The sequence below is a fragment of the Sinocyclocheilus grahami genome, unplaced genomic scaffold (genome assembly GCF_001515645.1).
Source record: "Sinocyclocheilus grahami isolate Dianchi unplaced genomic scaffold, SAMN03320097.WGS_v1.1 scaffold321.1, whole genome shotgun sequence".
Taxonomy (NCBI): domain Eukaryota; kingdom Metazoa; phylum Chordata; class Actinopteri; order Cypriniformes; family Cyprinidae; genus Sinocyclocheilus; species Sinocyclocheilus grahami.
The window spans coordinates 688,741-716,472 of NW_015505500.1; the positions used below are offsets into that span (position 1 = coordinate 688,741).

The following is a 27,732-nucleotide window of genomic DNA, read 5'->3' on the forward strand; positions in this document are numbered from 1 at the left end:
CATAATCTGTAAAGCCCCACAACGTTTACAGCTGTAGATGATGTGTGGAAAACAGTGCAAAATGGAAATCAATTTTGCTTCAATATTTTAGAGGGATAAAGGGACTAGTGTCCTATCTCCACAATTCATTCTGTACAAAGACCGAAGGGTGTTTTAAGGAGCACAGAGGGGTTGTGCTGTGGAAGGAGGTGATATATAGGGATGAAAGACCAGATTTTGCTACAGAACGCTGCTGACACTGAAGCTGTTCTCCGCAATTTTTGATGGCATAAGCATTCCCTCCCATTACCTTATCGTTTCAGTCCTGTCCATCAAACACTGAGTCTGGGCTCTGTGCCAAAGCCCCCATAAGTAGGCTAGTTGAATCATTATTATGATGCATAATATTTTATCTACAGTATTAATGGGAACACTGTATAAAATGTATAATGACTTACCACAGGACTGAATCATTTAATTGCTGGCATCTCAGTGCAAAGATTCTGAAGTTTTCAGGAATAAACCCTTATAATTTGATTATTAAAGCTACTCTAAGGTTTGGTCCTCTAGCCGTTAAAAATCAAACTGAATGCGTCTTGCGTCTTTTATTTGTGCTTCAGCTTCGCTCGTGGACACGTAAATAACGTTTTTACAACCACACTGTAAATAGGTTGCTGTAAATTTTACAGTAACTTACTGGCAGCTGGATGCCAGCAATTTATTGTAAAAATGTTTACAGTATTAGTACTGTAGTTGCATTTACAGTACAGTAATGTCTTTACTGTATTTTATTTACAGTATTATTACCGTATTTTAATTTACAGTATCAGTACTGTAATTGCATTTACTGTACAATAATGTATTTACAGTATTATTACCGTATTTTAATTTACAGTATCTGTTATCTATGTTTTTTTATCTAGTTTTTCTCATTCGTTGTGACAACAAACGTTCAGCTTTGCTACTTCACACATCACATGACATGCATGGGCGAATGGGGTATATCTGCAATTTCCTGCGAATTCCGTCTCACAGCTCTAGAAAAGAATGAACTTTTTTCCAGTTTAGTGTCATTTTAATCATTATTTAACTATTAGCTGGGAGTAGCACCGTGATGATTCCTGCGAGGTGCGGACTTGAATTGTTCCTAAAATTATGCAGCTTAAGAAATGTGCTATTGTTTGAGCTTATGCTGATTTTTTTTACGGTGGCCCAGTAGTGCACAACACAACGAAATTAGCACAACACAATAGAAACAAGCCGCAACCGAAAGGAAACTAGTCGCAACACAACGAAATTAGCACAACACAATGTAAACAAGTCGCAACACAAAGGAAACAAGCCACAACACAACAAAATTAGCACAACACAACGGACACAAGCCGCAACACAACAGAAACAAGTTGCAACATGATGGAAACAAGCCGCAACACAAAGGAAACAAGCCACAACAAAATTAACACAACGGACACAAGCCGCAACACAACAGAAACAAGTTGCAACATGATGGAAACAAGCCGCAACACAAAGGAAACAAGCCACAACAAAATTAACACAACGGACACAAGCCGCAACACAACAGAAACAAGTTGCAACATGATGGAAACAAGCCGCAACACAAAGGAAACAAGCCACAACAAAATTAACACAACGGACACAAGCCGCAACACAACAGAAACAAGTTGCAACATGATGGAAACAAGCCGCAACACAAAGGAAACAAGCCACAACAAAATTAACACAACGGACACAAGCCGCAACACAACAGAAACAAGTTGCAACATGATGGAAACAAGCCGCAACACAAAGGAAACAAGCCACAACAAAATTAACACAACGGACACAAGCCGCAACACAACAGAAACAAGTTGCAACATGATGGAAACAAGCCGCAACACAAAGGAAACAAGCCACAACAAAATTAACACAACGGACACAAGCCGCAACACAACAGAAACAAGTTGCAACATGACGGAAACAAGTCGCAACACAACAAAATCACCACAACACAATGGAAACAAGTCGCAACACAATTAAATCAGTTCTATGCCTTGTGTTGGGGAGATTTCATTGTGTTGTGCAGCCTACTGTGCCACTGTAGATTTTAGCCTGCCAGATGATAAACTGAGCAAAAAAGAAAAACACATTTTGAAAGCGGGACCTAAACAATCAAGAACACCCTAGCAACTATAAAGCATCATGGCAAAAAAAAAAAAAAAAACCTACATAGCAACATCCTGGCAACCACCCAGAAGCTCTTTGGCATCAGGCTAATGAGTTTTTCACAGGCAAAATCTTCCTTAATCTTTGTATCCAACCTTTTGTATTCACTTAGGCACTTAAAATGCCAGAAAATATGAATATAGATGTCTCAAGGCAGAGGAAGGGAGGGACTCTTTGCTTCTACAACTCAAATGAGCCTCTGTGTAGCACAGGATTTGGTTGCTTTGAACGTGTGACACGTGCTTGAATGCATTCGGTGACATTGTGACCCTTCTTTGGTTCATCACAGATAATAACAGATGGTCACTCCTTAGAATTGTTTTAATTAGCCCCCTAACAGAAGGACGTTTAAGCATGACTAATATCTGTGATTTTGATTTATTAATTAATGACGGGTTTTGTCACGCTTTTATAAATGGCCACACAACAGTGACTATTTGTCAAACATGTTCAGTTTAAAAAGCCATCTTGGGAAGCAGTACACTTTCTGTTATTTCAAGGAAAGAATAGCCATTTTGTGTTTAGATGCACTTGCATAATATGAAGCAAAAAGCTGCACTGTTTACTAATGCATATCGATATATAAAATGTGAAATTCTTAACATGCTACGCTACATGTATAGTATTATTAAAATCTTTAGCAATGACAACTGTTTTTAAATTCCTTGTTGTTTGTAGATAAAGTGTAAAGCTTTCATTTCTGACCTCACATGGCTTAAAGATGCTGTGAATGTGCAAATATCATCAGGGACCCTGGGGCCTCTTTATCCTAAAGGAGATCAACAAGGTAGGGCAGAATGTTGATTCAGATTGTACAGCGTGCCCAGGTGACCTATTACTGGGTTCATTTACCTTTTACTCTTCCAAAGAAACATACACTCAGCATTTGCGTATGTCGTTATTTTTCTAACAATCTTAGCCTCTGAAGAAGAACCAATCTAATGCTTGCAAATTGAGATTCGTTTTTACCTTACGCTCTACCTCCCTCTAGTGTCTAGACATATTAAATTAATCAAGATAAAACTGACATGAAAGGGTAGGATTACCAGAGTTACATATTTGAAACTCAATGATTACAAAATTATGGCCGACTGTAAGATATAGCCTATATAAAATGAATCATTCTCAGTGTGGTAATAAAATCAAGAAAAGTTCTAATCGATTTTATTCCATTCTAAGAATGTTCAAAAGTGTTTTAAATCTTGTTGATGTTTCAGTCATGTTCAGCTATGTTTATAATAATAATATAAATAAATAAATAAAAAGAGAAACGTACTACTACTTGTATAATCTGGGCTATTCTAATAATTGTAATTATTATAATTAGATACGCAGCGCATTTAATAGGTTATAAACAGTACTCGTTTTCACCTACAGAGCCTAAACGAAAGTAGAATAACGCCCGGCTGTGAATTTATTGATCCTACTACGCTGAAGAATTCTATTAATATTCATAAACAAAGTCTTTGCCATTGGAAAGCAACGACATAACGTCAAACCTGCCTAATTTATATTCATAAGCCAACCTTGTGTCATTGGAACGTTTCCACGCAACGTCAACGTGACTTAATTAATATTCATGAGCAGAGGCTTCGCCGTAGTAGGATTCGTGATTTCGGACCCGGAAGTGGTGTAATAGTTACTCGCTCTGTGTTTAGTTTGTGAGTTTGAAAGCGGACTGTGTGTGTTTTCGCACAAATGGAAAGTTGACCGCTCGGGAATGGAAGATGAGTCTTCCGTGAGTGTGAATGTCACCGCTCAAAATATGCCCGGTTATACTGGACGCGATGGGGAATCTGTCCATGTATCCAGCGGGACGCGGAGCACTGATTTCGGCCGGGATGTCCGCAGCAGCGACGCGAAGGTGCCATCATCATTATCGTTATCCTCGAAGGATGTTTTGGAGTTTCATAAACACAAACATGAGCCAGGAGGCAATAATAAAGAAAATAACGAGAGGGAAAACATAAGAGCCGTTGACATTTTAAGGAGGAATTTTGGTTCCACTATCAGAGATCCAGAAGATCCCAAAGACCTGGAGAAAGTAGGATTTGACATCAAACTGAACGACTTGGATCATGAAAAGGATGATGAAAGGATGCAATGTAGCACAAAAAGTCTCCAACAAAACATGGAGAGCAACTCAGGATTGGGAGATCCTGATGGGAATCATCATATTGATTATAATATTGATTTGAAGAGTGGTGAAGATCCCAGCCAATCAAAAGAGCATGTTTACTGCACTGTATACTGTATTGCCAATGATAATTATAGGATACCTGTTGAGAAAACAACATCTGATCATGAAGCTGCATCTTTATCATCATCATCATCATCAGATGTGCTGGTTTTACCTCCCACCGACTTGCCAAATTCAGAATTGGACCATGATCACTATCCAGAGCCCTATACAGTCTCCGACCTGATGCTGTCTGGATTAAACAGCTCGTATATCACTGGCAACAGTTTATCTGTTGTGTTAACCTGTCGTATTTGTCTTGATGACAAACAAACCGTATCGCTACACTGTTGCAAAAATGCAGTTTGTGAAGAATGTCTGAAAAGATACATCATCTCACAGGTATCCACGTCCATACCATCTCAGTTTTCCTTTCTTTTCAGCATTGAATAAAGTCAGGGATGTTTCTTTGTTTGTGTCTGCAACCACCTTTAAAGTGGACTGATGCAAACCTAATATGCCTCTACGTGCCAGCAATGAGAATCACATCCTCCTGAAGCTGTGAAACATCTGTCATCTTAATGTGCTTTTCTGGTATAGTGATGGTAATACTGTGATACTCCACGATGACATGTTTATGGTCTTTACAAGGTAATCTAAGGTGTTTCGACAAGCATGTTTTGTTGGAAGAGCACCTGTCAGTCAGCCTGATATTTGCTTTTCTGAATTGTTTGTCTTCTAACTATAGCATATTTCTGTTTGTTAATGGAGAAGTTCTCCATTGTGTTTGTGAAAACGTTCTCAGCCTGTCCTGTCCCGCTTTGGAGAAGTGATGCGTTTCCTGTGTTGCTTGGTCTGGCCCATGTGGTCATCATCATAGACTTGGAAATGTTAGTTTTTAGTCATTTTAGTACTCCCTTTCCCGCAGAGCAGAGGCCCTTGTTGTGTAACACAATACAGTCATGTCTGTGTGATATAAAAAAGCTTGACCATTTCTGAGTTCCTCAGAAAGATACATGACACACCAGCATGTGTAAAATCGAGTCTCGTCAGGGCTTTGGTTAAACTTTTAAAAAATTGAACTTATTTGTATATTTAAAAAATTTTGGATTAGGCATGGTCAACTAGTCATCCAGCCATTTTATTTTGACATTTTAATGGTGTTTTAATTTGCATGCGGTACTTTAGCTAGACATTTTTCTTGATAAAAACCACTTGGACAAGTTGTACCTTTTAAGTTAATCCTATTAAAAGTATTACAATTTTAGATTGGCTGTTGAAATTTGGGGGGTTTTGAGACAGCTTGTCAAGTTGAAAAATTGTTCAACTTCTAAACTTCTCAAGACTCATTCGATTGCACTCTATCTATGTTTTTAAACAGAAGAACATGCCTCATGTAAACAACCCCTTAAACTGTCTTCTAGTGTGACTTGTGGCAGTTGTAGCTGAAGATTGCAGACATTGAAAAAGTGGCCTAAGAAATGCATCCTATCATGTCAGGTGAACCCCAAATTGTAAACAGATAGATCACTCAAAAAATGAAAATTCTGCAATCATTTACCCAACCTAATTTCATTTCAAACCTGTATGACTTTCTTGTTTCTGTGCAACACAAAAGAAGATATTCAGAAGAATGCTGTGGTCAGACCTCATTCACTGAAAGTATATTTACTTTGAAACGGTTTCACTTGGAAATTGCTAGCAAATTCCACAAACTATTTCAAAGAAATGACAATTAACACATTGAATTTAATGTGAAATTTTGAAATTCTATGTTCTTGTAAAACATACTGCAATAATTTTTAAATTTTCAGAGTTGGCTTTCATTGTATGGACATAAAAACATGACACAAGTCACACAACATAAGGGTGACTAAATGATGACAGAATCTTCACTTCGTGTAAAGTCACATTGTTTTCAGTTCGTGTGAACTTCTTTAAGACCTTCATGTAACCCTAAATTAAAAATATATATATATTTTTTTTTCATATCCCTAGTTTGGTTGAAATACTCTAATATCAGGTTCTTAGAAAGAGGACTTTTTTTCTACCCAGTGGCAGTGAGTCATGTCGCTGGCAAGGGGAGGAAGAACTTGTGCGGTAATTGATTGTTTAATCACTGAGCTCAGCCTCTAATTACATTACATGACTTGGCTGGAAGTTCTGTGCGTGGTTTGCAGGCAACATAGAAACAATTTGCCCTTCTGGAGGGATCTTGTGGTCGTAATCAAGTTTGACTGTTGCTGCTCAGATTTATTGCCCCCATGAATGATCTTGGGGGTCAGGCAGAGGTTGATGTGGTAATGATAGCTGTCTTTTGTGGCCAAAGGTATTGGTCTGGATTTGTCTTATTCATGGCCAAGCAGTCACCAGTGTTTGGTGAGCTCACTTGGCCTGCTTAGCTGCAAGCCTAGACCTTTTTTTCTCGACTGTGTTCTGGAGTGCACAGTTATGGTGATGATGCTGCCAAAAATAATTGTGTTTATATAGCCGCTTGCAGATATATCGCCACTCCTCCCATTGTAGCAGCGTGTGTTTTGCTGTTCATGGACGTACTGTAAAAAGCTGATTACCTGTAAAACCTGTCTGTTTGAATCATATCCAATGACAGCTTTACAGCTGTGTACAGCATCATAACAAGGTGGCGTAATGCATAAGTACTTAGTTTCTGGTTCTGGCTACTACTCGTATGTAAAACATGAAAACATCCTTTATGTGAGCATTAGGCTTACAAAAATTTTAAGTAGGGCTGCACGATTATGACAGATCATAATTGTCGATTATTCCCTTGAAATTGGAATTGCGATTTATTATTAAGATTATCACAATTTACATTGAATGATGTTTATACCATTGTTTGATGCAATGCCGTATTTTTATAAGAAAATTAACAAGCTGAAAACACTCTAACTGAAAAACTTTTAGTGCTTTTCTATAGTATTAAGCCTCAAATGTCAACTATACATCGGATTGGTTTCTTCTTTAAATTATAAAAAAAATATGAATGGTATTATAATGTTATACTAAAATTAAAATAATGGGAAAAACCCTTAAGATAACATGTAGAAAGAAAAAAATGCATCTTAAGCACGCAGGATAACATAAGTGGACTTTGAACGATTAATTGCCGCTTTGAACGATTATGTAATTGTGGCATCCATAATTGTAATCGCGATTAGAAATTTGATTAATTGTGCAGCCCTAAAGTGAAGTGCAATAGATTTGGGTTTTTACTTTGGAAATTATTTAATTTAAAGGGATAGTCCACCCAAAAAGAAATTGCTGTCATCATTTACTCACTCTCATTGTCTTGTTTTAAACCCCATTGACTTTAGTTTTATGGACTGTTCCAACTTTCATCAAAATATCTTTCATTTTCGGGTGAACTATTCCTTTAACGTTTGAGTTTATGAGTTAAGTTTTCCCTTTTGTTGTATGATTCGAATGCTCATTTGTGCACTTTTCTACTTTTAAATGTGACATTCAACAATTCTGCTTTCATTGCAGTCAGTTTTAGGCCTGTGCGGTGCATGATTTCAAAAGCAATTTAGATAATAAGAATATATGAGATCAAATGCATGCTGTGAATATGGTTTGTAAGCAGATGAAAGGAAAGGGCGATCGGTTAATGTGCACTTTTACTGAAGAGAAATGGCAAGAGGTTTGCACTACAAAAGACTCATTTAAATAGCTAATATTTAACTTAACTGAGCCACTGTTTCTCATTTCAGGCCTTTGTGTTGGGTTTGGCAAATGGGGCGGCTGGTCTAAATGTCAGGTGCCTATGGCAAGGGCGTTTGGTTCATTCTTAGGAGTAATATTTCAGAATGCTGGCTTGCACTGGGTTCACCTTTTTTTCTCGACTGTGTTCTGGAGTGCACAGTTATGGTGATGATGCTGCCAAAAATAATTGTGTTTATATAGCCGCTTGCAGATATATCGCCACTCCTCCCATTGTAGCAGCGTGTGTTTTGCTGTTCATGGACGTACTGTAAAAAGCTGATTACCTGTAAAACCTGTCTGTTTGAATCATATCCAATGACAGCTTTACAGCTGTGTACAGCATCATAACAAGGTGGCGTAATGCATAAGTACTTAGTTTCTGGTTCTGGCTACTACTCGTATGTAAAACATGAAAACATCCTTTATGTGAGCATTAGGCTTACAAAAATTTTAAGTAGGGCTGCACGATTATGACAGATCATAATTGTCGATTATTCCCTTGAAATTGGAATTGCGATTTATTATTAAGATTATCACAATTTACATTGAATGATGTTTATACCATTGTTTGATGCAATGCCGTATTTTTATAAGAAAATTAACAAGCTGAAAACACTCTAACTGAAAAACTTTTAGTGCTTTTCTATAGTATTAAGCCTCAAATGTCAACTATACATCGGATTGGTTTCTTCTTTAAATTATAAAAAAAATATGAATGGTATTATAATGTTATACTAAAATTAAAATAATGGGAAAAACCCTTAAGATAACATGTAGAAAGAAAAAAATGCATCTTAAGCACGCAGGATAACATAAGTGGACTTTGAACGATTAATTGCCGCTTTGAACGATTATGTAATTGTGGCATCCATAATTGTAATCGCGATTAGAAATTTGATTAATTGTGCAGCCCTAAAGTGAAGTGCAATAGATTTGGGTTTTTACTTTGGAAATTATTTAATTTAAAGGGATAGTCCACCCAAAAAGAAATTGCTGTCATCATTTACTCACTCTCATTGTCTTGTTTTAAACCCCATTGACTTTAGTTTTATGGACTGTTCCAACTTTCATCAAAATATCTTTCATTTTCGGGTGAACTATTCCTTTAACGTTTGAGTTTATGAGTTAAGTTTTCCCTTTTGTTGTATGATTCGAATGCTCATTTGTGCACTTTTCTACTTTTAAATGTGACATTCAACAATTCTGCTTTCATTGCAGTCAGTTTTAGGCCTGTGCGGTGCATGATTTCAAAAGCAATTTAGATAATAAGAATATATGAGATCAAATGCATGCTGTGAATATGGTTTGTAAGCAGATGAAAGGAAAGGGCGATCGGTTAATGTGCACTTTTACTGAAGAGAAATGGCAAGAGGTTTGCACTACAAAAGACTCATTTAAATAGCTAATATTTAACTTAACTGAGCCACTGTTTCTCATTTCAGGCCTTTGTGTTGGGTTTGGCAAATGGGGCGGCTGGTCTAAATGTCAGGTGCCTATGGCAAGGGCGTTTGGTTCATTCTTAGGAGTAATATTTCAGAATGCTGGCTTGCACTGGGTTCATTAGTGGTTTACGTATTATGTTTAAAGAGACTTGGATAGTCGTAATGATATCAGTTGACATCGGTCTCATAATATGATTATTTCTTAATGCTTTTGAAATGAATGTGTTTGTGTGCCATTCAAAATTGAAATTAGAATGAAATCAAGAAACTGTAATCTTTAATTTATAATTTATTAATAAAAACACATTCATGCTGAAAAACTTTTAGTGCTTTTCTATAGTATTAAGCCTCAAATGTCAACTATACATCGGATTGGTTTCTTCTTTAAATTATAAAAAAAATATGAATGGTATTATAATGTTATACTAAAATTAAAATAATGGGAAAAACCCTTAAGATAACATGTAGAAAGAAAAAAATGCATCTTAAGCACGCAGGATAACATAAGTGGACTTTGAACGATTAATTGCCGCTTTGAACGATTATGTAATTGTGGCATCCATAATTGTAATCGCGATTAGAAATTTGATTAATTGTGCAGCCCTAAAGTGAAGTGCAATAGATTTGGGTTTTTACTTTGGAAATTATTTAATTTAAAGGGATAGTCCACCCAAAAAGAAATTGCTGTCATCATTTACTCACTCTCATTGTCTTGTTTTAAACCCCATTGACTTTAGTTTTATGGACTGTTCCAACTTTCATCAAAATATCTTTCATTTTCGGGTGAACTATTCCTTTAACGTTTGAGTTTATGAGTTAAGTTTTCCCTTTTGTTGTATGATTCGAATGCTCATTTGTGCACTTTTCTACTTTTAAATGTGACATTCAACAATTCTGCTTTCATTGCAGTCAGTTTTATGCCTGTGCGGTGCATGATTTCAAAAGCAATTTAGATAATAAGAATATATGAGATCAAATTCATGCTGTGAATATGGTTTGTAAGCAGATGAAAGGAAAGGGCGATCGGTTAATGTGCACTTTTACTGAAGAGAAATGGCAAGAGGTTTGCACTACAAAAGACTCATTTAAATAGCTAATATTTAACTTAACTGAGCCACTGTTTCTCATTTCAGGCCTTTGTGTTGGGTTTGGCAAATGGGGCGGCTGGTCTAAATGTCAGGTGCCTATGGCAAGGGCGTTTGGTTCATTCTTAGGAGTAATATTTCAGAATGCTGGCTTGCACTGGGTTCATTAGTGGTTTACATATTATGTTTAAAGAGACTTGGATAGTCGTAATGATATCAGTTGACATCGGTCTCATAATATGATTATTTCTTAATGCTTTTGAAATGAATGTGTTGTGTGCCATTCAAAATTGAAATTAGAATAAAATCAAGAAACTGTAATCTTTCATTTATAATTTATTAATAAAAACACATTCATGTTGTTGGTATAACATGTTTATGGGCAAGTATAAATTGGCCTCTAAACATGTAATCATAGCCACCAACAACGTATGCGGTATTTCATCAAATAAGTAATTTAGGAGTTTAAGATCTACAAATTTATTTAGATTTTTGTAGTAAATATTTTTAGCAGCATTGTTTCAAAAGAGATGAATAAAGAGAACTTCTCAGAGCTGTCTGGTGTGCTGACAGCGTTTGGCTCTGTAAACTATTTCTGAGAGTTTTTGTGTCTTTTTAAATTTATACCCTTTAAAGCAGCACTGCCACAGCCATCAAAACACTGCTTTTGTAATAATAACATAGCCTTCAACAATAAATTACTGTCAGACCTCAAAACGGCTGCTCTAAGTAATGTTTCCATTATTATGCATAAACTGTGACTTCTTCAGTCTGCTATTTTTGATTGTTGCTTTAAGTAAAAAAGCAAAGCTTGTTTTCAGCATCATGAACGTATCAAGTTAAAAATAGTTCTGTCAGCATGCTGTGAATATGGTTTGTAAGCAGATGAAAGGAAAGGGCGATCGGTTAATGTGCACTTTTACTGAAGAGAAATGGCAAGAGGTTTGCACTACAAAAGACTCATTTAAATAGCTAATATTTAACTTAACTGAGCCACTGTTTCTCATTTCAGGCCTTTGTGTTGGGTTTGGCAAATGGGGCGGCTGGTCTAAATGTCAGGTGCCTATGGCAAGGGCGTTTGGTTCATTCTTAGGAGTAATATTTCAGAATGCTGGCTTGCACTGGGTTCATTAGTGGTTTACATATTATGTTTAAAGAGACTTGGATAGTCGTAATGATATCAGTTGACATCGGTCTCATAATATGATTATTTCTTAATGCTTTTGAAATGAATGTGTTGTGTGCCATTCAAAATTGAAATTAGAATAAAATCAAGAAACTGTAATCTTTCATTTATAATTTATTAATAAAAACACATTCATGTTGTTGGTATAACATGTTTATGGGCAAGTATAAATTGGCCTCTAAACATGTAATCATAGCCACCAACAACGTATGCGGTATTTCATCAAATAAGTAATTTAGGAGTTTAAGATCTACAAATTTATTTAGATTTTTGTAGTAAATATTTTTAGCAGCATTGTTTCAAAAGAGATGAATAAAGAGAACTTCTCAGAGCTGTCTGGTGTGCTGACAGCGTTTGGCTCTGTAAACTATTTCTGAGAGTTTTTGTGTCTTTTTAAATTTATACCCTTTAAAGCAGCACTGCCACAGCCATCAAAACACTGCTTTTGTAATAATAACATAGCCTTCAACAATAAATTACTGTCAGACCTCAAAACGGCTGCTCTAAGTAATGTTTCCATTATTATGCATAAACTGTGACTTCTTCAGTCTGCTATTTTTGATTGTTGCTTTAAGTAAAAAAGCAAAGCTTGTTTTCAGCATCATGAACGTATCAAGTTAAAAATAGTTCTGTCATTTTTTTTATAAACTTGTGATCTAAGATCCCTGCATTCCGTTCTAGTTTGTTATGCTCTGTCCAGCTGTTTTTGAACCTAAGCATGCAGTCTGTGTGAATGCCTCCCTAAACAAATCTCCCTAGAGTCCAAAAAGACTCCCTAGACAGTGTCTGTTGGACCCTAATCATCCTAATTATTCAGGTTTTCCTTAAGACAGACTAGTCATTCAGACATGTAGGTTTATACATCCCAAATTTCCAGAAGCATTTGATGTTAGATTAAAATGCCAATGATAGCAATTTCTATATAAACATATGACGTGCATATGTGTTGTGCATTTATTTAATATAATAAATACTTAAATTCAAAAAGTATAAAGTTATCTAAACAGCATTGTGGTGCTGCATGGTAACAATTTTGATTAATTTAAATGAGTACGAATGAGTCCAAATTAAATATTTGTTTTATTTTTGGGAGGTTGCAACATTTGTTTTTTCTGTTGGAGTAAGAAAGTCCCTTTTGTTAGACTTGAATGTCTATGAATTCCAAATCATTAATTGAAAGGGACACCATTCCTAAATTCTGAATGTTGCCCAACCTTGATGCACAGGATAGTCAAAAACTTTAAATGACAGAAAATGGCTGAAGCAGTCACAGTTGGCTTTCATAAACCTGTCTATCAACCTGTCAGTTTCATAAACCTGTTCCCAAGTTTTAGAACACATAATTTTGTATTTTACTAAAGGATTTGATAAAAGTTTTACTCCGTTAATAGAAACATACAGGCATGTCTGCTTTGGCATTGTAAAAGCAGCATTTAAAAGGCACGCTACTGGAGTAATGCTTTTTTTTATGTCTTTCTGCTTTTGAGTTTTTGCTTTGATGTACAATATATGCCTCAGTAGATTTGATATAAGGAATCAGATTGTGTGAAGGTTTGGTAGAAGATGTGTATAGTTGGTTTCACTGACCTTTAGTAGACTTGCAGAATAACTGATCCATTTAAATGTATGAATACAGTTTCTGCTCGACTGAATTTTACCTACAACCTACGGTAATTGAGATGTATGAGATGAGGTGATGCAGGAAATCTGCTGAGAAAATAAAAAATGTTCGGTTACTTTCTATATTGACATGCAATTTTCACCCTGAGGTGTGTGACCAGTAGGCGGAGAGAGACAGAGTGGGATTATGGCGTCCACTGGGTCAGATCGATAGTTAGGCAAATTAAAAAAAAAAAAAAACGTATGCAACGAACAAAAAAAGGTGAGTCCAAATTAAATATTTGTTTTATTTTTGGGAGGTTGCAACATTTGTTTTTTCTGTTGGAGTAAGAAAGTCCCTTTTGTTAGACTTGAATGTCTATGAATTCCAAATCATTAATTGAAAGGGACACCATTCCTAAATTCTGAATGTTGCCCAACCTTGATGCACAGGATAGTCAAAAACTTTAAATGACAGAAAATGGCTGAAGCAGTCACAGTTGGCTTTCATAAACCTGTCTATCAACCTGTCAGTTTCATAAACCTGTTCCCAAGTTTTAGAACACATAATTTTGTATTTTACTAAAGGATTTGATAAAAGTTTTACTCCGTTAATAGAAACATACAGGCATGTCTGCTTTGGCATTGTAAAAGCAGCATTTAAAAGGCACGCTACTGGAGTAATGCTTTTTTTTATGTCTTTCTGCTTTTGAGTTTTTGCTTTGATGTACAATATATGCCTCAGTAGATTTGATATAAGGAATCAGATTGTGTGAAGGTTTGGTAGAAGATGTGTATAGTTGGTTTCACTGACCTTTAGTAGACTTGCAGAATAACTGATCCATTTAAATGTATGAATACAGTTTCTGCTGGACTGAATTTTACCTACAACCTACGGTAATTGAGATGTATGAGATGAGGTGATGCAGGAAATCTGCTGAGAAAATAAAAAATGTTCAGTTACTTTCTATGTTGACATGCAATTTTCACCCTGAGGTGTGTGACCAGTAGGCCTGTGCGATAAATCGAATCGAAATCGCGATTTGAGACGTTGCGATTTCCTAATCGCAAAGCCTGCGATGTGGACGCGATATTACTCTGTTCCAGAGCATATGCATGACTGCCAGCCTTGAGTTGCAGTCTTACTTGCCCTGGGCAAGAGTGAGCGCACCTCCGTTCTCCCCAATCAGCACTGCTCTAGCCAACTGCGTAAACACCCACCATTAAAAAAAAAAAAAGACAGAGTGGGATTATGGCGTCCACTGGGTCAGATCGATAGTTAGGCTAATTTAAAACAAAAAAAAACGTATGCAACGAACAAAAAAAGGTCATTTGCAAGAGCTGCGTCACAGCGCATATCAAGAGCTCCCATATCCGTTCTGTTTTCAGTACTGGAGAATAAAAGATACATTCTTAGATGTTTTTGTTAGTACGTGAACGTTATCTTACACATTTTTATCTCCCCAACAGATTAATTTCAAATAAGTTTAGGATGCATGTTGGCTATTCCCAATTCAGAAGAGTGCACACACAGCCCGTGTCTGTGAATGCTTCTCATACTCGCTATTATAATCTTGCCTGCTGAAAAAAACAACAACAGAACCCCTCCCAAAACACAATAACAAATTTAATGTATTTCAGGGTTATAATGGGAATTTGTTTGGTTTTAATGTAAACTATAATGGTGTCTATTTGATGGATTCTATTGGTGGGATGTAATCTGGCAGATGGCAACCAATAGAACAACAGTAATTCCTATTGGAAAAATGCCCAAAACAAAAAGGATAACATTTTGTAATGGTTTAATAGAAACTATAAGAATTTTTATGATGGTTTCTAATGTTTTTTTCAGCAGGGTAATGATACCCATACTGTGCTGCACATTATTGACAATATTGAGCTGAAGCTTGACTTTGCTAATTTAAAATCGCAAATCAAATCGCAATCGCAATATCTGTCAAAAAAATCGCAATTTGATATTTTCCCCCAAATCGCACAGCCCTAGTGACCAGCCACTCACTGTTCAGCTTTCTCACGGTTTCTCATGCGGTTTGTGTTGCTTATGCAGCATAGTTTTCTTAAAAGTCATCTAAGGATAGGACTGCTCTTTTAGATTAATTTAATCCGTACCTGGTTAGTGCTAATATTAGAAACTAGATGGGAAAGATGAGTACCACTAGTAAATGTTCATGTCTGTTCTGCACTTTTCCCACAACAATTTGGTTGCTGTCTTATGTTGACTGAGTGTTTACTGTAAGAAATCAGATTTATTCTTAGCAGGCATGTGGCCGGCCTCAAAGAGTGAGTTCTGCACTCTTTCACATCCATCAAAAAGATATCTCCCCAAGAAGATAGCCCACCTCTAGAGGTGGTGCTGGTCAATCAGAAAACATGTCAAAGTTAATACAGGATGCCAGCGTGTGACATGGAAGGCTGAAAATCAGACTCTCCATCCATACTGAGAGGATTGTTCACGCCTGCGGTGGGTGCCGAGTGCCATTATTGTGCTAGCTGTACGGTCGGCCCATTAGCAGCAGGCTGACAGGTGTAAAAAGAACTGGTGGGTGGCCCTGGGGGAGTGCTAGCGCTGCTGTCACCAGTTGGTGCCACGTACTCAGGTAAGGGCTCTCATGGGAGTGCCAGATCTCATTAGGATCCCAAAGTAAACTCCAAGCACACCGGGCTCTCAGAATCTCACCTGCTGCGAGCACAAGATGCCACACAATCAGCCACGAGAGCCCTTCTCTCAACATGAGCATTGTTAGTGCTGTTTACCAAAGCCATCCTTCGCATTAGTCTGGTGCATCATTTAAAAATGGCTCCAGCAGCGTCCCCAAACTAGTACAAGCCTGTTCAGGCTGAAGTTAGGTAAATAAAGCTGTGCTCAACCATCTAGTGCATGAGATTGATAAGTTTACTTTGTTATCCACCATAGGAGTCTAATAGGCCCTCTCCATAGGCTATGTAAAGAAAGCTGGAGCAGTTGAGTGCATGAGGTGTCCAATATTCCACATGGGTTTGTTTTTTTTTGGGATAAGTGCATCATCCGCTTATTTTTAGTGTGACTACAAAATGAACACGAATATTGCACAAGTATGCCAATTGGGACGATCAAACACACCTGAGCTTGCTAATCAGTGTCTTCAGGATCATTAGAAAATCACAGGTTGGTGAGTTTAATCAGGGTTGGAGCTAAACAGGAAAGTGGATCTCGCGAGCCAGATTTGAGGATCCCTGATTTAGCCCAACTGTAGTAGGCTAAGCGATGGCAACACCCCTAAAAAATATTTTTAAAAAGAATCTTGACTAAATGGCTAATCAGGAGCAGTATTGTTGTGACCTCTAAAAGTAACTCTTGTTCTGTGACACTCTTATCAACCCTGACTCAGAATGGGGTTATTGTTGTCAAGCCATTTCCATATTTTAGGGATGGATGCTGTGATAGTGGTAATAACTGTGGCTGCTAATTGTTATCACCCTTTCCAGGTGCTCACATCATGCAATGACAGACAGAATCCAGTCTGGTCTATTTTGGTCCAGAATGCATTGCTTCCAGATGTCATGGCAGATTTTTATTCCAGCTGAATCGTAACTACCCAAGACTTGCCTGATTTTACAGAAGTCTCTTGACCAGTCCCTTTTTTTTCACCTCAGATAATGTCCCTTAAATGATGTTGCTTGAGCATAAAAATAGGAGGGTGGAGAGTAGATTATATCTCGCAATGGAAACGCTCAGTAATCCTGTCGTCCCAGAGGGGGGGAGCGTATGAAGATGGGTGGGGAACCAGAGGCAGGACGCACAGCAATCCTCTCACAGGGGAGGTGCCGATAGTCATAGTCCCGCAGCTGTAGGGCTACACCAAAGCTCTGTTATGTGAACAATGAGAATGAAATGGATCTCACTGATCCATGAGATCCCTTAACTCCCTCTAGGAGACTGGGAAAGGTCATTCAACATGGATTCATTTATCAACAAATCATACCGCATTCAACCTGTGCAAACTAGCCCCTACTGTTCGTTCCTACTCGCTGAGCCCTCTTCAATCACGTGTTACCGTACTTCAGTGATTGTTTGATAGTCGCTTGTTGACTTGGAAGTACCTCAGGTACAATGCTGATTTTACAGTGTCTATTTGAGTTGCTTGAGTACACAGATCGTTTGCACTTCCTGCTTGCTTCTGTCCTCGCTTGTAATCACTGATTAAAACCCATGATTTCCAAGAACACTAAATCGCACTCCACACGTCACAGTTTTCAAACAGGGTGGATTACATATTTAACTGCACTTAGAGTCATGCAAAGGTTTACCACTGCATTAATGCTTGCGGTCTTTAACGTATTTGCCTGATTGCATTTTTTTTTTTTAAGGTTCACATGGGTCGGGCACACTTGGTGTGTCCCATTACAGAGTGCAGTGGTTTCTTGGAGGAAAGTTTGGTGATTTTGCACCTGTCCAGTGAAGAGCTGGCAAAATACAAGTACCTCTTAGAGCTGAGCAGACTGGACTCCAGCACAAAACCGTGTCCCCAGTGCAGCCTGTTTACCTCCCTGAAGGGTCATAGCCAACAGACGTCCACCAAAAGTGAACATAAGTATAAGGTCTGGTTTTTCGCTTGTTGCCCATTCTGTAGTTACAATGTAGAATTATGTGTCTAAACTCTGAATCAGAATGACTTTGTTTGCCAAAAGGCTTTCTTGAGTAAGCAAACTGCATGTCTGTCTCTTTAAATATTCCTTACAGATTCAGTGCACAAAGTGCCAGATTGTCTGGTGTTTTAAATGCCACGCGCCCTGGCACGAAGGCCTGAAGTGTCGAGACTACAAGAAAGGAGACAAGCTGTTGCGTCACTGGGCCAGTGTCATCGAACACGGCCAGAGGAACGCTCAGAAGTGTCCACGCTGCAAGGTAATGAACGTGCTCTACAAAAATGCACTGTACGTATACTGAAAACTAGATTTTAATTCATTTTTTGACATGGAAAAGTTATTACTTTATGTACTGTAATCCAATGTTCATAATACCACATTTGGTATGGCATTGACATCATAACCATGAGTAAGTATATTAAAGGGTTAGTCCACCCAAAAATTATAATTCTGTCATTAATTACTCAACCTCATGTTGTTCCAATCCCGTAAGACCTTTGTTCATCTTCGGAACACAAATTAAGATATTGTTGATGAAATCTGAGATTTTTATGATCCTGCATAAATAGCAAGAGAGCTACCACATTCAAAGTCCAGAAACGTAGTAAGGAGTGGGACATCGTTAAAATAGTCCATGTGACATCATTGGTTCAACCGTAATTTTATAAAGCTACGAGATTACTTTTTGTGCGCAAAAAGAAAATAATTACTTTTTTCAGCTATTTCTTCTCTTCACCAATTCAGCAATCTCTTCTCTGAAATTGAAATCTTTTGTAACGTTATAAATGTCCTTGATGTCATTTATTTTATTTTTTTAATGCATCCTTGCTGAATTAAAGTAATAATTTCCTTAAAAATAAATAATTCTTACTGACCCCAGATGTTTGATTGGTAATGCAGGTCATTTGCATATAGTCTTGGTGATTTTTACAGTAAAGATAAATTTGTTAACATAAGTTATATATAATATAATATCTTGAATCAATTCGTGTTCATTTAATACATTAACTAATGTTTATTTATACAGCTTGAATACAACTTTTATGTTAGCTATTGCTTTACCTAATGTCAATAGAACCTTATTTTGAAGTCTGACTGAAGTCTTAAAGGTATGGTAGCAAAAAAAAGCCTTCTTAATTTTAATAAAATTTTAGTCAGGTGGAAAACTCTTCTGTCACAGTTTTAAGTGCACACATCTTTACTAACCTTCAGGGGGAAAATAAAATGCAGTGTAAAATATGCCCCATATAAAATTAATAGGAGTTACATACAGAGTCAGTCATTGTAAAAACCGAATGTTCTCATCTGAGATAGTGAAGGATTGTGTTTATTGTGTGTTTTTATTTTCCTTTCCTCCTGTCTAACTTTAATTATGGTTTTGGGAAACATGGCATTCTAGTCATAAGACATCATAAGACTGGGGTCTGGGCAAAGTGATCCTGAATTAAAGTTCTTCTTTCCACTGACACAACTGCAAGAGATCAACAAGTTCTACAAGGCGTTGCTTTTTCCATCCAGACATGTGCATTCATGGTGCTTTGGAGGATACATTAGAACATGAGTGTTTGGCATAGTGCACATACCTGAGCCAAATACCTAAGGGCTTACCAAACATCTTTCAGTTGAGAACCTTCCCTTTGTGAACAAGTTTCTCAACCCATAATACTGAGAAGTGCATTATTTGATGGAATAATTGCAGTGTAATCATTGTAAATGATCATTTTGTGAGCTCTAGGCTTTCACTAAGTGATGTTTTATTAACAAATTTCGGGAGGAGCACGCGCAGATAATTAACATGGCCAGTCTATCATCAGTAATTACACCATCTATCCAATCAGCACAAGAGAGAACCTCTATAAATAATCAAAGCAGCCTTACCTTTATCTCTAGTCTTCATCATTCGGTTCGCTCCCTTTGCCATCTTATCACAGACCCAATTTCCCATCCCACGAAGAGACCTATACTGGGGATTTTTTCAAATCCGCCGCAATTTGCCGGCCCCACGATCACTCCTTCCCTGCCAGACATGGCCACCGAGCACCAGGCTTCATCGCGGCCACTGCTCTTCTCGACCAGCCACACGCTCTAGCCAATAGACCGTGCAAAGCCCCGAGCTCGCCTCGCTCGACACCACCATCGTCCCGCATAAGCTCTCCTGTCCTCGAGCGCTGGGTCGCAGCAGCAGCAGGCCTTCAACCAGCCTGGGCCACGCCCCAGATCTCACCGCAGCAAAGCCTCACTCACCTCCTGTTGCGGCTCAGCCTTTCACCGCGGCTCTTCCGGCCGCAGCGCCGTACGCAGCTGGGCCTCCAGCTCTCGTAGCAGACGACTTTGAGGCCGCCTCCACTAGCGGCGCAGGCCACGTTGCAAATTAATAAAATTTCAGGTGAAGTAGCTAAAAGCAGGTTTTCGGGGCTAAAGTTTGTTAAACGACGTTATGACATAAACGGATGTTGATGCCATTTTTTAAAGCAATTAAAAAAATAAATAAAAAAAACTTTTTTCCCCCAAAGTTTATCATCCACACTGAAATGTCTGAAAGCGTTACATTAGCCTTACTGTGCATATATAAAACCTCACCGAGATGATACAGACGGAACAGACATAAGTTTCACGCAGTTCTTCTGACAGGATCAATTCCTTTACGGAAATATTTCACCATCCACTGACGCGTTCACTCGGAATTGATCTAAAACGCAACTGCCCTCATGTTTTGCCGCAGGACAGCAATCGTGAGTAAATTTTCTGTCATCTTTTTAGGACTGTAATATGAAGAGCGTGCAAAGTAAATATCTTTAGCAACAGTGAGAAAGTGAATAGCACATAACTGCAAAATTAACTTTGCTAGTATAAACATGTCTATTGGTACAATGCGTTACACAACTAAACATGCTTCATTGTTTTCAAAAGCTTCCATTTCTGCAACGTGAAAACAGCATTTTCAAATTTATCCGCTCTGGAAAGCGTTTTTAAAGCTCTGTTTTCCTGGACTCCTTGTTTTAGCGTGGATGGAAGGCCAAAGCAAGAGGAAAAAATGTGTTTTCAACGGAAACGTATTAATGTTGCCAAGTCTAGCAACAAATTGCTAATTCGGCAACACCGCAGGCTACCCAGGCATTTCCGCTTGTCCCACTTAATGTCACTAACCCTTCCACTTACTCGCGGCCTACAGCTACAGCAGCCAAAGCAAGCGTGAAGCTGCTTCCGCTTGCAACACAGGCCCTCACATCTCAGTATTTTCGTCCTGTTACTTCTAACCCCCTTTTTTCCTTTCAGCGGCCCCCAGCTCCCATAGCAGACGCTAGCGTGAGGCTGCCTCCACTAGCAGTGCAGGCTACACAGGCTCTTCAGGATGTCACAACCCCATCCCCTTCCCATGGCCTACAGCTACAGCAGCTGAAGCAAACGTGAGGCTACCTCCATTTGTAACACAGGCCCACATGTCTTCCGCTCCCTCATGCTACTAATAACCATTTTTCTGTTCAGTGGCCTCCAGCTCCCGTAGCAGATGCTAGCGTGAGCACGCCTCCGCTAGTGGCGCAGACCCATCCTCAGCCCTTTCCTTACCCCACTCCCAACTTTTCTGCAACGTGAAAACAGCATTTTCAAATTTATCCTATCTGGAAAGCGTTTTTAAAGCTCTGTTTTCTAGGACTCCTTGTTTTAGCGTGGATGGAAGGCCAAAACAAGAGGAAAAGATGCGTTTTCAACGGAAACGTATTAATGTTGCCAAATCTAGCAACAAATTGCTAAGTCGGCAACACTGCAGGCTTCCCAGGCATTTCCGCTTGTCCCGCTAAATGTCACTAACCCTTCCACTTACCCAACCCGCCCCCCTTCCCTTCCCATTGCCTGCAGCCCCACTGTCCAACCCTAGCGTGCGGCTTCCTCCGCTAATGGCGCAGGCCCCGACACCCGACATTCCCCCTCTCTTCCCCTCCTTTTCTCCCGCTCCCGGAGCCGTCCCAAGCGTAAGCATCCCTCCGCTAATGGCGCAGGCCCAACGCCCACCCTTCCCCCTTTCTTTCCCCCTCTTTCTTCCGCTCCCGAAGCCATCCCAAGCGTAAGCATGACTCTGCTAATGGTGCAGGCCCCGACGTCCACCATTCCCCCTCTCTTTCCACCTCTTTCGTCAGCTATCGCTCCCGGAGCTGTCCCAAGCATGAGCACGCCTCCGCTAATGGCACAGATTCTCTAGCCAATAGACCGTGCAAAGCCCCGAGCTCGCCACAGCAAAGCCTCACTCACCTCCTGCTGCGGCTCAGCCTTTGACCGCGGCTCTTCCGGCCGCAGCGCCGTACGCAGCCGGGCATCCAGCTCTCGTAGCAGACGACTTTGAGGCTGCCTCCACTAGCGGCGCAGGCCGCGTTGCAAATTAATAAAATTTCAGGTGAAGTAGTGAATTCTCAGACCTCCCTACTCATCAAAGGTATTCAAAGAGTCCATCCCACCTGCCCAGACACCAGGCAACCCATAACCTTACAAATATTGACCAAATGTATTTCCACCCTCCGCAGAGGTATCATTCCATTCACTCCGCCCGCACGCCATGTTCATCCTGGCTTTCTTCGGTTTTCTCAGATGCTCTGATCTCGCTATCACATCTAGCTTCAACATCCACCCCACTATCTCCGATCTAGCAGTGCTGGATGACGAAACCATCTCTTACTTCATTAAGCAAAGTAAAACAGACCAGACCAAGAAAGGCCATTTCATTTTTATTTTCATTCTACAATCACCCATACTACCATACCAAGCCCTCCTAGCCTTTGTCCAGCTCAGGAAATCACAGTCCAAACTCCCATCCGACCCCCTTTTTACAGACGACTCCAACCGCCCCGTCACTCGTTTCTCGTTTCAAAAGCACCTTAAATCCATTCTACTCCTATCCGGTACCCCAGCTGATAATTTTCCCAGCCATTCATTCCGAATTGGCGCAGCAACCACAGTGGCCCAAAAAGGCCTCCCCCAGCAGCAGATACAAGCACTCGGTCGTTGGTCGTCAGAAGCTTTCAAGAGCTACATTCGATCAGACTGCTCCCACATCAAGGAAGCCCACCAAACCCTCATCGGCCAACCCCTTTTTACGTCAGTATAGCCCCGGTCACTCAAACTTCAGACCCATCATAGTTGACCCCCTTTTACATCACATAATCCATCTATAACGACCCATCCCCACTCTAGCCATCCCAGCAGCACCCACTCCCACAGGAGCTTTACCTAAATTCCCACACTGCCGCAGCAGTGCCCGCTCCCGCAGGAGCTTTTTCATATTTCCCCACCGCCACAGCAGTTCCCGCTCCCGTAGGAGTTTTTTCCATATTTCCCCACTGCCAAAGCAGTGCCCGCTCCTGCAGGAGCTTTTCCATATTTCCCCACTGCCGCAGCAGTGCCCGCTCCCACAAGAGCTTTTCCATATTTCCCCACTGCCGTAGCAGTTCCCGCTCCCGCAGGAGCTTTTTTCATATTTCCCCACTGCCACAGAAGTTCCCGCTCCCGCTGGAGCCATTATCTGTTTTTTACACTACCGCAGCAGCGCTTGCTTCCGCAGAAGCCATTTTTCTCTTTCCAGATGTCGTAGCAGTTCCCACTCCCGCAGGAGTTTTCTTTTCAGATGCCACAGTAGCGGCCGCTCCCGCAGGAGCTCTTCCATGTTTCCCCTCCGCCGCATTAGCTTTTTCATACTTCCCCACAGCAGTTCCCGCTCCCGTAGGAGCTTTTCCATACTTCCCCACTGCCGCAGCAGTTCCCGCTCCCGCAGGAGTGTATTTTACACTGCCGCAGCAGCGCTTGCTTCCACAGAAGCCATTTTTCTCTTTCCAGATGCCGTAGCAGTTCCCACTCCCGCAGGAGTTTTCTTTTCAGATGCCGCAGTAACGGCCGCTTCCGCAGAAGCCACTATCTCTTTTCAGATACTGTAGCAGTTCCCACTCCCACAGGAGTTTTCTTTTCAGATGCCGCAGCAGTGCCCGCTTCAGCAGAAGCCTCTAGTTCTGTCTTCTAAAGCCTCAGCAGTGCCGCTACTACAAGCGACGTCCAGCACCCTACCAATTTTAAGCTTTGCAAATTTTGGGAGTTATCAACGCTCCTCTCTGGCTGCTGTCCCGTACTAATTGCATCTTTGGGGGAGTGCTCTGGGTCCGGGCTTAGACCCGAGCTCGGACCCCTCTCCCCGGACAGCACGCCAAATATGCATAACCTTTACTCTGTTCATTATATGTAAGTGTGAACTCGTGAAGTGATGTTTTATTAACAAATTTCGGGAGGAGCACGCGTAGATAATTAACACAGCCAGTCCATCATCAGTAATTACACCATCTAGCCAATCAGCACAAGAGAGAACCTCTATAAATAATCAAAGCAGCCTTACCTTCATTATCTTTAGTCTTCAGTATCCCTCCACCACCCCGACTCCTCACCTTCAGCCCGTTCCTACCCCAGCACAGGGAGGAACACTCGGGGGGAGCGCTCTGGGTCCGGGCTTAGACCCGAGCTCGGACCCCTCTCCCCGGACAGCACGCCAAATATGCATAACCTTTACTCTGTTCATTATATGTAAATGTGAACTCGTGAATTGAACATGTCAGTCACTGGCCCAGATTCAAGAAAATTTGCCCCACTAGCTCACACGTCTGATTAGAAAGTGAAAAAATAAATGGCTGGATGGTGCATCATTGTGAATTGATTACTCTTTGCCAGATGATTTCTTCTCCATACCAACAGATCCACATTCAGAGAACAGAGGGCTGTGATCACATGACCTGCATGCAGTGCAACACTAACTTCTGTTATCGTTGCGGGGAGAAGTACAGGCATCTGCGCTTCTTTGGGGATCACACCTCCAATCTGAGCGTGTTTGGATGCAAGTACCGCTACCTGCCTGAGAAACCCCATCTGCGCCGGCTGGTCCGAGGCTCTGTTTGTAGTGAGTTTGCAGCAGAGAGCACAACTTGATTTATTTAAGTTCTTTTGGAGTACTAGGGGTTACTTTGGAAACATAACATTGGGTTATCTTGAGATTTCTTGTCCATTTGTTATCATAATGTGCTTTTAGGTGCTCTGCATACCAGCTTGTTTCCAATATACAAGTAACAGTCTTTAACTGTACATTTTTAGATACAACTAGCTAGCAGTTAAGACAGATTTAAGTCTCACAAAACTTTACTAACTGACCAGTTTATTTTGCCTTAAAAGAAAAACGTTTTATGATCATTCGGAGTCAAACATGGCCAAAAAAGTTGCATTATTTATGTATCATCTCTTTATTATCTTGATTAATTAATTTAGATTGCAAGCTCACCAATAAACATCAGTGTACAGACATACTGTTGTGTGTATATATATATATATATATATATATATATATATATATATATATATATATATACAATTGTGTATATAACTGTAAAGTTAAATATGTATATTTTTGTATTTGTATACAGCTGTACAACCCTTGCACTTATTTTTACGCAGATGAAATACAAGTTCACTTCTAGGTTATATCACAAAAATAAATGGTTCTGACACAACTAGAGCACCTAAAAGAGAAGTTTACACTGTTTCAGACCATGCTAGTTTAGTTAACTCCCTGATAATGCCAGTTAGTAATAGCACAGAGATATGACAGACTCTATGATCTGCTTTTAGTTTGCATATCTGTATACTTTACGTGAGCCGGTGTTTGTGTGGTGTCCTCAGGCTAGTGTAACGAACTGTAGTATAATACCCAACCATTCATACATCACAGACACAAGTGTTTGGTCTACAGGTCATAGGGTTCACTTTAACCAACTGACTTGCTGAGAAAGACAAATGCACTCCATCCATTTCTTTTTAGTCCAGCAGTAGATAAGAATTCTAAATGTGTCTGTCTTTGTGAGCCTGAATGCTTTTCTGTTGCTCGTTTCACAGTGAGTAAAGTGCTGGTGGCTCCAGTGGTCATTGTCCTCGTGGTAGTTGTTGGAGCTCTTGCTTTGGTCATAGGTAAGGATTGTGTTACACTTCCTGAATCTCACAAAGCCTGTCAGGAACATGTCTGAGTTGTATTTTATTCAAAAGAAAACAGTTGATGTAATTTGCTTTTTATAGCAATTTTGTAAAATAATTGTAACATTTTCATGACAATAATGCCCTTTTTTCAGTTCTATAGTGAAAATATAAATGTGGTTGTGACATGAAATACAATGGTTTTATTTACAAATTCAAAAATGTGGAAAGGCAATATGCATATTGAGCATTCAACTGTCTAGTCCAAGAAATTTATATTTTTATATTATAAAAAGTAATTATTGATATGCATCTTGGCAATATTTGTTTTATTGTCATTAATTTATGTATTATAATCTCTAATAAGAACATTAAAAAGTCTAATGAAATTACATTTAAAAAAAGTATTTGAAAAACAAACTCACAAAATGAGTTAGACACATTTAGGAATTAGGAATTTGAGGAAAAACCCTTCATAGTCCTGAAAGTAAAAAATAAAATCTTTATAATCATGAAAATACAATTGAAGAATGAATGAAAAAAGAAAAAGAAAATAATTTAAAACGTGTAAAAATAATAATAAAACTTTTTTTTGTTGTGGATTTTTAGGCTGGTTTTCTGAACAAACTACCTTTGTCTTTAATAAAAACAAAAGTCTTATTACTGCTGCAACACACTCTTCATACTGCAGTTTATGGTTCTGTTGTAAACGGCAGAAGAGATTTGTTCTCCACGTACCCACTGTATATATATATATATATATATATATATATATTTGAATTTGGTTAATTGTTCTGTAAAGCACATTATTGGATAGATGAGTTTCTTGTTTTCAACCTTGTTTCGTGTGACCGAGCTGTCCTGTGTTGTGACTGATCTCTCTGCAGGCTTGTTTGCTTTGCCTATCTACTACATCTGTAAGAGGAGGAGGAAGCGCTCACAGGGGTCGGGCCGCTGGCTGTGCTGATTCAGCTTGGGTCATCCTGCTCAGGACCTGGACACACAAGCACCCTAAAAATAGCCCTGGGTGCCAAGTGACCGAACACATACAACAATCACGACGAGCAGTTTTCCTGTTCGCTGCATCTCGTGAATATCCTCAATTGCACAGTGACCCTTTCCTCCACATGGTGTTTTTGGCATCGTGATCAAAGTCTAATTGAGGAGATTCTGTTTTTGGAATGTTTTATTTATAACCCCTCAAACTGATTTTTAATTCAGTTCATTTTTAGGAATGGAACTATAGACTGGTAATAATTTCCTGCATGATGTGTTATGCAGTGGAGCCACACAGCGTGAATGATTTTGTCCTTCAGTCTATTTATGACGTGCATCAGATGTTATAATCTGTAAGCGTTTAGTGCTTGATGATGGAGACTTAGAGTTGATGAATTAATGTCTGTCCCTCTTGATCCCCTCTCTATTCCTCCCTGGCCTTCATGCTGTGCCAACATCCGCAGGAATTTGCATGATCAACAAAACACGTTTCTGTCTACTGCACTGTGGAAAACAAAGGGCCCAGAATTACAGGGGACCCACAGCTCCACACCAAGACATGTAGGTCATCTAGGTCATGCAAATCAGTACTGTGTCATGCAAAAGTGTTCAAGTTCTGTGTTTGCACAAATCTAAAGCTGTAAACCAAACTCAAAATACACTGTGGGGTCAACAAGACCACTCCGA

The 27,732-nt window shown here is 39.4% G+C and overlaps 1 protein-coding gene across 1 annotated transcript; it reads left to right on the forward strand.

Annotated features, from left to right (window-relative positions):
* The first annotated feature begins 3,822 nt into the window (after window positions 1-3,822).
* Window positions 3,823-27,327, forward strand: rnf217 (ring finger protein 217). The gene is made up of 6 exons (XM_016294625.1): window positions 3,823-4,783; window positions 17,785-18,015; window positions 18,158-18,322; window positions 24,787-24,988; window positions 25,975-26,046; window positions 26,937-27,327. The coding sequence occupies exons 1-6, from the start codon at window positions 3,923-3,925 to the stop codon at window positions 27,014-27,016; spliced, it is 1,611 nt and encodes a 536-aa protein (XP_016150111.1). The 5' UTR covers window positions 3,823-3,922; the 3' UTR covers window positions 27,017-27,327.
* Window positions 27,328-27,732: the final 405 nt, after the last annotated feature.

Bases quoted from the DNA above. Each gene is read 5' to 3' on its own strand.
- rnf217 (XM_016294625.1), top strand. From the start codon at position 3,923: ATGGAAGATGAGTCTTCCGTGAGTGTGAATGTCACCGCTCAAAATATG. The intron at 18,016-18,157 runs GTCTGGTTTTTC...TATTCCTTACAG, and splicing joins AAAGTGAACATAAGTATAAG to ATTCAGTGCACAAAGTGCCA. The intron at 24,989-25,974 runs GTGAGTTTGCAG...CTCGTTTCACAG, and splicing joins GGTCCGAGGCTCTGTTTGTA to TGAGTAAAGTGCTGGTGGCT.